An 11,564-nucleotide genomic window follows, 5' to 3' on the forward strand; every position below is an offset into this window, starting at 1 on the left:
CCTCGTCCTCCTCCTCCTCCTCTCCTCCTCCTCCTCCTTACCTCCTCCTCCCTCTCCCCTCCTCCTCCTCCTCCTCCTCCCCTCTCCTCTCTCCTCCTCCTCCTCTCCCCTCCTCCTCCTCCGTCCTCCTCCTCTTCATCCTCCTCCTCCTCGTCCTCGTCCTCGTCCTCTTCTTCCTCCTCTTCGCCCTCCTCCTCCCCCTACTCCATCACCTTCTCTCCTCCTCCTCCTCCTCCCTCCTCCATCACCTTCTCTCCTCCTTCTGCCTCCTACTCCTCCTCCTCCTCCTCCTCATCCTAGACTTCTAACACTAGTCGTCACTGCACCACAACGCCGCTGGCGTGTAGCTGCACTAGTCGTAGAACTGACACTGCATGCTGTGCTTTAGAAGCTCCTACGGACGAGAGCCCGTCTGTTCGCTCGTCCAAGAGGAAGGGTAAGACCACCTCTGCTCCCACAAGCAGTCTAAAGAGAGGTAAGCCGGCCGGCCAGCTAACCACGGTGTCCCGTCCCTCCGTGCGTCCTGAGAGACTGCGAAGGGGAGAGAGGGGGAAGAGGATGTTGAGAGGGAGAGTGAGAGAGAGGAGGGAGGGAGGGAGAGAAATGAGGGCGAAGAGGAAGCGTGAAAGAGGGGAGAGAGAGAGAAAGGAATGGAAGCGAATGCACGTGGTGTGAGTCAAACTACCGATTTAGCGGCACGTCGATGCTAAGCATTGTTTTTAGAATGTCCTATCATGATGCTGGTTGGTCAGAACTGCTTCTCAATCATGTCACACAGATAGGTCAATTGATCGTTTCGGTCTTTGTAATGTGGAAATTTCTTTTGGATTTTCGAAATCATGCAATTCTGGGTGATTTTCGTACCGTATGCATTTTAAGTGAGGTGAGGGTGAATCAGAAAAGTGTGAGCATGAATGGAGTTTGTAGTTGCTATGACAACTGAGAGTGCAATGCCATCTGTTGACAAGTATGTATGCCTATGTATGTTCTCTCTGCCTCAGCTGACAGAGTAAAGAGAACACATAGATAGAGCTACCAGATATGTCTGTTTGTCTTTTGATGTTACTTATATTTGTAACTGACTGGGGTTAATGCTGGGTTACGATGAGAGAGAAGTAAGGGTTGCACACATGAAGGGCCACAAGGTAATGCTCACGTCAGGTGTTTGTGACTGACTGTGATCAATGCTGTGTTGTTCAGGTGAGGGAGAAGGTGGAGACGCACATATGGAGGGCTACCTGACACGCAAGTACGACCTAGCAACCGGCGGGCAGCGGTCCACACACAGGTACGCGAGACTCACCTGCGGATTACAGCATCAGCAGCATCTGCCAGTCTTCACTAGTTATTAAGGACAATCCTGGATTGAGTGCTGTTGTATTATGTAGGAATGTGCTAGAGTGATACGTGATTTCATGCCAGAGAATTATAAGATGGCATCATGACTGCATGGTGCTGAATTTTGGTAGGCCACAATATGCTGAATTCGTTGCCTATCGTCAGGTTTAGTTGGCATTATCGTGTTAAAATAGGTTATTGTCTAGGGGGAAGGACGGTAGTATTGGTTGAAACAGGTATGTATCATATGATATTTAGTAAGTATTGCTGTGTGGAGTGTATCATCTGATGTTTAGTAAGTATTCATGTGTTTAGTAAGTTCATCATTTGGCAATGAGCCATATTATCGCTATCAGTGTAGTAGCCATACTAGTGTATCAGTTGATGCTCGAACCGTCGTCACAGCGTGCGCACGACCATGATGTGTCATCGTCTGGCGTTTGGCTTTGCAGATCCTGGGACAAGGTGTACTGCGTCCTGCAAGGACCTCAGCTTACTTTCTTCAAGGACCAGAAACATGCCAAGCAGGTTCGTACGCTTCGCCACGTTCTTACGTTAATGAGGGCGCGACGACTAACGACCGCGCGCAAACGTTGCTTTTGTCGGGGAACAGGGCGACGCTCGGGGGTTGTCATATTCGTCGTGGTTAAGTATTCCTTGATTCAGTTCCTTCCGATGAGCTTTAAGCATTCGCTAACGATGTTCATTAACGATGTTCGCAAGTTATCAGTGAGATTCGTTCGCTTGCGGTCTTGCGACGTGGTTTGCTTTCGTTATTCGATCGAAACAGATTTTAGATAGACCACGAGTGCTACTGCGCGAGTTATCATAAGAAACGAAATAGAAACAAATTGCGCACGGTGGGATTCCCGAGATACGATCGTAACGGTTCTGAACACCATCAGTTGCCGAGTCGTCGTTCGTAAGTCGGAATCATTCAGAACTTCAATCGTGATTGGTTGCGAACGGCAGTTGTGTTCCTTAGAGCATTTCTCGTGCGCGGTTCGTGGATTGCGTTCCCGAGTATATAATGGATCAGCATTGTCCTGACGTTCGCAAGCGCGTATGTTTATACTTAATACGCGTGACCGGTAAAACTTGCCGCCGCGTGGGTGCACTCACCGTGCGACTGTGTTGTTGTACGAAGAGCAATCCGAGGAGCAGGTGGTTCTGGCTGAAGAGGAGGGACTCGGACGCTAAGGTATACGCGGCGTGTTTCGCTCACGCAGCACGTGTGCGTGCGTGCGCGTTCGTGCGCGTGTGTGTGTGTGCATGCCGGTGCCTTGACGCAGTGTAACTCCCCAGTGTCTCGATGCGTTGGTGATGGGGGCATGCTGGTGGCCACGAGTGATTAGCTTATTAACCATCTGACCTGTGTGGAGAGTGATGAGGTGGCTGAGGGTAACCATGGTGATGAGGATGCTGAGGGTAGCCATGGTGATGAGGATGCTGATGGTAGCTATGGTGATGAGGAAGCTGAGGGTAGCCATGGTGATGAGGAAGCTGAGGGTAGCCATGGTGATGAGGAAGCTGAGGGTAGCCATGGTGATGAGGAAGCTGAGGGTAGCCATGGTGATGAGGTGGCTGAGGGTAGCCATGGTGATGAGGTGACTGAGGGTAGCCATGGTGATGAGGTGGCTGAGGGTAGTCATGGTGATAAGGACGCTCAGGTAGCCATAGTGATGAGGAAGCTGAGGATGGTGATGAGGACGCTGAGGGTAGCCACGGTGATGAGGAAGATGAGGGTAGTCATAGTGATAAGGAAGCTGAGGGTAGCCATGGTGATGAGGGAGCTGAGGGTAGCCATGGTGATGAGGTGGCCGAGGGTAGCCATGGTGATGAGGAGGCTGAGGGTAGCCATGGTGATGAGGTGACTGAGAGGTAACTATAGTGATAAGGCTAAGGGTAGTCATGGTGATATGCAAAGTTCATCACCTGCATTTTGATTTGGTGGTGGGAAAGTATTCAAAAATAAAATCGGCCAGTGGTGGCAGTGGGGTGTGAACAGTCGGTAAATCTCACAATTGGCAGTGAGTGGTGGGAGTGGGCATGTGTGTATTCGGGGCATGCAGGTTTGTGTGGGATCCTGTAGAGATATCTCTAGAGAAATCACTGGTGCCAGGGAATGAGTGACGTCGGTATTTTGTCTGATTTCTTGTGCAGATGATTCAGCCGTGGCTAACGTTAGGTTATGTATGTAAGGTTCAATGTCGAAAAATTTATTAAAATAGGAATAGGAGTTAGATGAAATGAGTATGCAGCATCCAACCCAGCTGGTCAGAAGCTAACTCACTACCTTATTGATATTTGGTTAGCTTCAAGATGGGCATAAGCACTTTACATAATATGTTTATATTATGACATATTATGTTTTATGCTTAATGTTGATTATGATCAATAACAGCTTGATGTTAAATATCCTCGCACCTTGGGTTTATCTGAGTTGACTGAACGGCTATGGAAAGGACCTTCCATGATTTTGCTGCAGTTTATTTTCTATCTTCGGTGAAGATAAACGGATTTAAAAACTGCAGACAATGTGGAACGCAGAAGCGATGAGATCAAACCGGCAGTGTTAATCCCTGCGTTGTGTTGTGTTGTGTTCAAGGTTCATCGCCGCTAGTACTTACTCACTTTAACACGATCTCGATAAAACAATGTCGCAATTGTCTTTATACATTTGAAGTGACCATTTATTTATATAATAATATTTTTGTTTTGTTATTTTGACGTTATTTTGAATCAATCTGTTACCGTTTTGCACTATCGCCTGGAGCTGTTGGGTTGACCTTGGAGGGGAAACCCGGTTTTTGCGAAAGCGGGGGTTTCGCCCGAGGGAAAGCTGCGCGAGCGCTGCAGTTTTGTTTTTTGGTTCCCCGATTAACAGTTAATGGGGCTGTTACTGCTGCTTGACCCCCAACACTGCCTGCAGCCGTAGCAACTAAACCGTGCGTGCGTGCGTGCTGCTGCTGCTGCTTCAATTAATTACTAGAGACGCGTCGATGGGAGATCGAGGAGTATGCGTTTACTGTTTAGGGAGGGTGAGAAGCAAAGTGTGTAATAAGAGTCGGGGAACGGGACAGTCTGAATAGCGGAGTCGTATGTTTTATGTGGTCGACGTCGGAAATCGACGGCGCGTAATTTAAGTGTCAGCAAAGGTGCGGCAAGCGACTTTGAACGATATTAGGTTTCCTATATATATATATATATATATAGCATATATTATAGATTCATGCTCTGTTGACAGTTCATAACTGTGGTGCACATTACATGTATATTCGAGTACAAGTACTTCAGTCGGTAATGTATGAGACAGAGTTACGTTAAAACATTATTATTCGTGTATATATTCTGGGTTTGTGCCTAGCGGGGCGACCGCTACGATGAGCAGCAGGGAGCTAACAGGATAAACAATCTCCATTAGCACAAATTGCACATTGCCTGTAAGATGTACTCGTGTAGCCGTTGCCCTTACAAGTACAAGTTTTGAAGTCTCTGTTATCACACCTGCTGCGACTGATCGACTCGCATTTTTGCTGCAGGAGGGCGCCACCCTACGTCACGAATCGCCGATCGACCTGCGAGCAGCGCAGGGTGAGGTCGCTAGCGACTACACGAAGAAGAAGCACGTTTTCCGGCTCAGGTAGGAAGCCTCTTGTCGGTCTGCCAGATGGCAGCACTGTGCATAGAGATGCACATTATTATTATTATTATTTTAAACATTGATGTGTGTGTTCAAATGATTTGTACATTACACATAGAGGTATATATAGTAGATTTATGATAAGCATTCTAATGATTCCGCTACGAGTCGTGGACTTAAAGGCATAATAGGCCCATCGATTATGCAATTTTAACGAATGCTAGAGTAACTGGCACCTTGTGTAGTTAATAAGTACATTACCTTATAGCCAAACGCCAATTAGTTTGTCCAATATCACAGCTGGTTACTAAGAAATGTCTAATTGAAATCCGCAGTCCAAGAAATCAGTTGACTGGCTTGTTTACAGTTTCGAAACCGCATACTGCGAAACGGGTGTGATACAGATTTATAGTGCACCGGACATTTTCGCACACATGCAAAAACGCACGCACGCATGCATTTTCGCTCGGCCGTACGCAATGCTAGCGATAGTACAGTACCGTACGTAACTGTATACGTAACAGTAGCTCTGATTGTAATGAACGTGGAATCCACGTATGAATCACGAACGCTCGTGATAATGAAGTAGGCTGTGTTGGGGGCCAACGCTATGGGGGGATCGCGGACCTGTGTCCGAAATTGAAGACATGTGGGTACCCGTTCATTAGCACCCACGGTTATTTACTTGTGCCTCAATACCGAGAATACACCCAGAGATACATTCTACTAGCTCATTAGTCGTATATAAGCATCCCGGGACAAACAATTCTCTGCTAAACACCCGTAGCAACATGTGACGTCACGTAACCGAATTCGAGGCTATTTTGCTTGGCAACCAATTTAGCGTTGGCGCCAGATTACCAGATTTACGGATTTCAATTAGACATTTCTTAGTAATTAGCAGTGATATTGGACAAACTAATACGCATTTGGCTATAAGGTAATGTACTTATTAACTACACAAGGTGCCAGTTACTGTAGCATTCGTCAACTTTGCATAATCAATGGGCCTATTATGCCTTTAATCATCAGTGTTATCGTTACAATCAGCATGTTGTTACAATTACTGATAACAGTCAACCATCTACCTGAGAGTCCCTCTAAGATTCACTCTAATTACCGCTGCTCGTTATCTCGCGTCCGTCATCTCTAATTACCGCTGCTCGTTATCTCACGTTCGTTATCTCTTTCTCTGTGTCTCTGTGCAGGCTGTCGGTGGGCGCCGTCTACCTGTTCCAGGCGAAGGACGACAGTGAGATGGAGTTCTGGCTTCGCACGGTCAACTCCGTGCGGGACGTGACTGCGACACCGACGAGCCCCGCTCGCTCGCAGACCCTCCCGCTGTCCGGCGACAAGAAGGAGGAGTCTTCCAAGAAGCGCAGCTTCTTCACGTTGAAGAAGTAGAGGTGTCGCCACGGCGATGACCGGCGGCTCGCGGTCGAGAGAGACGGAACGTACATGCGGTATTGCGCGCGGGGGGGATGTGAATAGCTAGCTAGTTGTGAGAGAGAGAGAGAAGGGGGGACGTCCGTCGCGCGCTGGGGGTGCGGGGGGTGCTGTTCCCACGCGCTGCCCGAGTCGTCGTCGCTGGCAACGGGGGAGGGGGCGGCGTCGGCGTCGTCATGGGCAACAGGGGGAGGCGATGGGGGACGCGATTGCAGATTTGGAGGGAAAACCACACGTACGATATTGTTGCATCGAGCGCGGCGATATGCCTCTGCGATAAGTGCGTCGCAATTGAGAGTAGAACTGTAGAGGTGGGGGATGAGAGAGATAAGTAGTAGAGAGATAATAATGATGATAATGAAAAGCGTGGGTTGTGCGGCGCAGCTGCGGCGGCGGCACGTGCGCAACGCTGGCGTGGGGATCGCGTGAGAACAGCTCTCCCTCGGTAGGACTCTCCTGCCACCCCACCCTGAGGTTCTGTATTCAGAGTAGATGCAAAATTCTTGAGAGGCACAGTGGGGAGGAGGGGAGGAGGGGGAGAAACGCGGCGAGACAGCAGTCCCCCCTCTCCTTCTCTCATTCCATTTTTGCTCTCGACGTCGTTGCCGGGCGGTTCCTCCCCTCCCCCTCCCCTCCTCCCCGCCGGATTCTCTCCGCGAGCGACTGCAGTGACCACCCTCCCCCGGTCGCCGTCGTCGTCGGGAGAGAGGCGTTGTGATGAAGGGAGCTTCACTGCTACTAACTGCTGGTACGACTGCTACTACTACTACTAGGACAAGACTACTACTACTGCCAGTGAACTGAGAGCCAGATGGTGCATTTAGCTTTGCTTTAGGTCTCCAAGTTTAATGTTCGCACGCCCGGCGGTTGCCGTAGCAATTAACAAAGACAGCTGCCAGGAGCGAGAGCGAACGCTTACGCGCGCAGGCACCGCTGTCGCTGTGTCGCGGCGGCGGTTGCCGTGACAACTAATAAAGATGGCTACCAGGGGGAGAGTGAGGGCGAGCGCGTGTGTATGTGCGGTAGTTTCTGTATTCTCGTGGCCTTGCGCCAGAGGTCAGCGTTAACTCTGGGTCAGCATGGCGCGAGCTTGGAGCCAACGTTGTTCTCTGTCCCTCTCTCTCTCGCTCTCCCTTAGGCCATTAGCTTCTCTCTCTAGCGAGCGCGTGGCTTTAGCTTTTTTGGGGGTATTTTTTGAAAGAATTTTAATTTTTTTACACGATAAAAAAATCAGGACATTGGAGAGGAAAATCGCGCATCGCTCCGGGCAGCCAGCTTCAATAGATTGTATATAACATACGCGTATGTGTAGCGTTAGCTTCGATTGACAGGGAGCGGCGCCGCGCGGCCGACCGGTGCGTCTGGCCGGCCTCACGTGGGTGCCCTCTCGCCAGACTAGGTTGTGCTCCAGTAAGTAGATGCTGCAGAATTAGAGGCAGAGTTTGTGCGTGCGTGCGCGCGCGATAGCTTTTTACGAGGTTTTACTGTTATCGTAGCTTTTCGTGTTATGTCTGCGATTAGTAGGAGCGTCGCCGCCGCGTGACAGGGCGAGCATTCCCCCGGCTTACACCGTACTCCCGCAGTATCACTGCCAACCGGCGCGACCTCTGCGTGACCTCGGTTGCCATGGTTGCGCCGGCGCAGACGGCGCCACGTGCCAGTTCGAGCGACCTTGAATGTATAGGTTGTGACGTTCACTCGTAATCGTCAGGACGTCTCGTCGCAGCGTTCCATGTTGATTTAACTCATTATTAGATTTTATGACGATGAAATTTATTCATTTTAGTACGCACGGATATCAAATGGTTGTGGAATGATTGAGAAAAAACAAAAGAGTACCGATTCAGGTGTTTTTTTTTATGCGTAAAGAGGTTAGGATTTTTTGAAACGACGAATGAAACTATATTCGGTAGTCTATTTAATAATATGCATGCTTTTAATGCTGTGATTAGGATTTAGCAAGGGTGTAGACTTCAAAACTGGAACGTATTTATGAGTATATAGCCATCCCTACGAATAATCATGTTTTTCTGTCTTTAGAAGGTGTCGTGAGTCTAAGGTAATAAGCACCTGTTTTATTATTATATATAAAAGATGTTTCATGCCAATGACGCTACTGCTACTACTACTACTACTATTACTGCCGCGTACTATTACAGTACCGTGATGTGAGCACGTGAGAGCCTTGTCGTGGGTACAGCGAGTATGTGTCTACATTTCGAGTCTTTGTCCGGTATAACGCTCTGTGTTGTTTGTCCATATCAGCATCTTTTTCTACAAGAGAGAGAGAGAGAGAGAGAGCGCGCGCAGAAATAGAAATTTGCGTAGTCATATCCGCACGGGCATTGTAGCTTAGAATTCTTCCCCCTTTCTCTCTCTCTATTCATGTCACTGACACCTTCAGCGGTTATTCCGAAATCGGTTGTGATTGAGTTACGGTATTGCAAATGCTCCGCTTTGAAATCTTTACTCATAGAGGGCGCCACCTAACGGCGTGGGAGCGCAACAGTCAGCAGAGGGTTAGTGAAAATTAATGAGGTTAGTGAACGGCATTCTTTTGCGGATTTTTTTAAATATATCAAAACGCTTTCTATCGTTGTTTTTTGTAGTCCCTATGAATGTACTGAGTCGTCTACGTCGTGCGTGGAAGGCACGACTTGCATTGTAGCATGTGCATGTTGCATGTGTAACCTTTAAGATGACAGACTCCAAGCGGTCGTTTACATTGCTTAACAGTTTCTGCGTAAAAGTGAAAACAACTAGATGGTATTATAAAGTGATGTATTTACCTATACTCCCCGGTCTTTGTGTATTCATTTCACTCTCTCTTTCTCTCTCTGTGTATCTGGGTGTCTCTCGCACAGTGGTGTATTTCAATGTAACTTTTGCTAAGGCATGTGTTTTTGTGACACAAAGTTTAATCTTTTCACACAGCGTGTCACGTTTTATTTTGTAACATGCTTAAGATACGGCGAAATAAACATTTTTCAAGTGAAATTCGATTCGTTTCTTTGGCGTCTATGCGATTACACGTATAAATATGATTGTGTGTTACTCTGTTTCACTCGCTATGTCAAAACTCCTTTATGCTAGGGGCACACGAGCGTATTTTATCGCCCGATCGCGGCGATTAAAATCGCCAGCGAATTTAATCGCCCGATCACGAAGGGGCACACGTAGCGAATTTAATCACCCGATCACGAAGGGGCACACGTAGCGAATTTGAGAGCGTACGCGTACGCCACTCGACGGAATCACATGATCACATGATGCATCACATGATATCAACAACACGTCCGATTGGTTTAGAAAAATCGATCGGGCGACAAAATACGCTGGACACGGGCACACGAGCGAATTTGCCAGTAAGTAATCGCCGGCGTAAATAATCGCCCGAAAATATCTAACATTTTGGATACGGGCGATTCGTACGGGCGATTAAAATCGGCGTCGACGTGAACGGGCACACGGGCGAATTTTTCGAGCGATTTTAAAATTCGCGGCAATCGGGCGATAAAAATCGCTCGTGTGCCCCTACCTTTAAGTGGAAGCTATTGTTAAGGAGAGAGCTGACACTGGTACACGCGCAGGCAGTTAGATGTGTACAGTGTGAACGTTAACTCGTGACTATGTAATGTAGGCATTATATGAGGTGTCGAGCTAGCTAGATAGATAGATAGATAGATAGAAAGAAACACAGAGAGAGAGAGAGAGAGAGAGAGAGAGCCTTGCATGAGGTTGCAGGAACGGCGGCAGTATAAGCTTAGTGAGAGCGTGCCTGGGAAGGTGGCTTCGTTTTTCATACTGCACGACCGTATTAGCCAGGAGGCAGGCGAGATAATGGCGTCATGGCATGGAAAGTTCAATGCTGCAAACGTATCGCAGCAAACGTGTGATTTTTAACGTAAGAAATTATGACAGGACTAGTGTCAGTTGTAGTCAGTAGTAGCATAATTTCGACTTTTAAGAATACAAACATCAATACGCTGTAACGATAGAGAGCAGTGATCATAGCGGGTATTACCATGTGTGTAATAATTAATTTAAATAATATACGATACGAGTGAGGTAGTAGCTACCCGTTAGTCATGTATCTAGAATCCCCTATTACGTAACTCGTGATTGATATAGAAACATGTAATATTCCAGCTGTAGCTAGTGGGGGAGAGGAAGGCGGGAGGCAAGAGAGGTAGAAGGATTTCCTCTAGTGTCCCTAGTCTAATGTAGATGCAATTACATGGTCAGCAGTCATTGACGGTCAACGGCCCACGGTCAACTGCCCAGAAAGCAAACCCCGCTTACGTCATCGTCCTCGCATCAGGCAAAATGAGCCAGCTACGACACTGTGTCATTCTAAAATACGACAGCTACGACACTGTGTCATTCTAAAATACGACAGCTACGACCCTGTGTCATTCTAAAATACGACAGCTACGACCCTGTATCATTCGAAAAAACAAGATTCTCCGACGTTCAGCTTTGCAGTTATTGTTCGATAGTCGACCGTGCGGTGTATTGAGTTTTGCGGTCGTGAAACTGATAACGTCGCAGTGTCTGTCGAGCTGCTTGCACGTGTAATATGACGTCATGCGTTAAAGCGGGACTGTCTCCCGCGCGCGCGCGCGCGCCATCATACGTTTATTCTTTAATAATCGTGGTAAACAACGCATCAACATTCTTGCGGAAATCATCTCACGTCTACTCACCATCTACATGTATGTATCTCTCTCTCTCTCTCTCTTACTCACTCACTCTCTCTCTCTCTCTCTCTCTCTCTCTCTCCCCCCGCTGTCTCTTTTAATAAACCCGCTACTCCACTAAGAAAGCTAGCATAAGCGCAGCGCCAACTGAAAGTCGAACACCTGCTTGATCAGCTGACCGGAAGTCGGCTTCTTTTAAGTGGCCTGCCAACACAGCGTCAATGTCCTTGAGTTGTCTACGGTTCAGTGCATTGCCACGGTTCAGTACATAGCCATGGATCAGTGGGTCGTCATGGTCGTCATGGTCGTCATGGTCATGATCGTCAGTGAATATTCTTTGTTCAGTGGATCGTCATTGTTCAGTGAATATTCATGGTTTAGTGAATAGACATGGTTCACTGGATGGACAGCGACTAATACTTGCATATTTTGTGTGT

At 47.9% G+C, this 11,564-nt stretch overlaps 1 protein-coding gene across 1 annotated transcript in view; it reads left to right on the forward strand.

Moving 5' to 3' along the window:
- Positions 1–9,429, forward strand: part of LOC106811844 (spectrin beta chain-like) — a gene marked incomplete in the record, with an annotated part of 83,058 nt that extends 73,629 nt beyond the window's left edge. Inside the window, 5 exon segments of the mRNA XM_014815567.1 lie at positions 389–475; positions 1,201–1,288; positions 1,791–1,866; positions 4,881–4,981; positions 6,190–9,429. Coding sequence (XP_014671053.1) covers positions 389–475; positions 1,201–1,288; positions 1,791–1,866; positions 4,881–4,981; positions 6,190–6,385 — 548 coding nt within the window.
- Positions 9,430–11,564: the final 2,135 nt, after the last annotated feature.

This window comes from Priapulus caudatus, unplaced genomic scaffold (genome assembly GCF_000485595.1).
Source record: "Priapulus caudatus unplaced genomic scaffold, Priapulus_caudatus-5.0.1 Scaffold581, whole genome shotgun sequence".
NCBI classification, from domain to species: domain Eukaryota; kingdom Metazoa; phylum Priapulida; class Priapulimorpha; order Priapulimorphida; family Priapulidae; genus Priapulus; species Priapulus caudatus.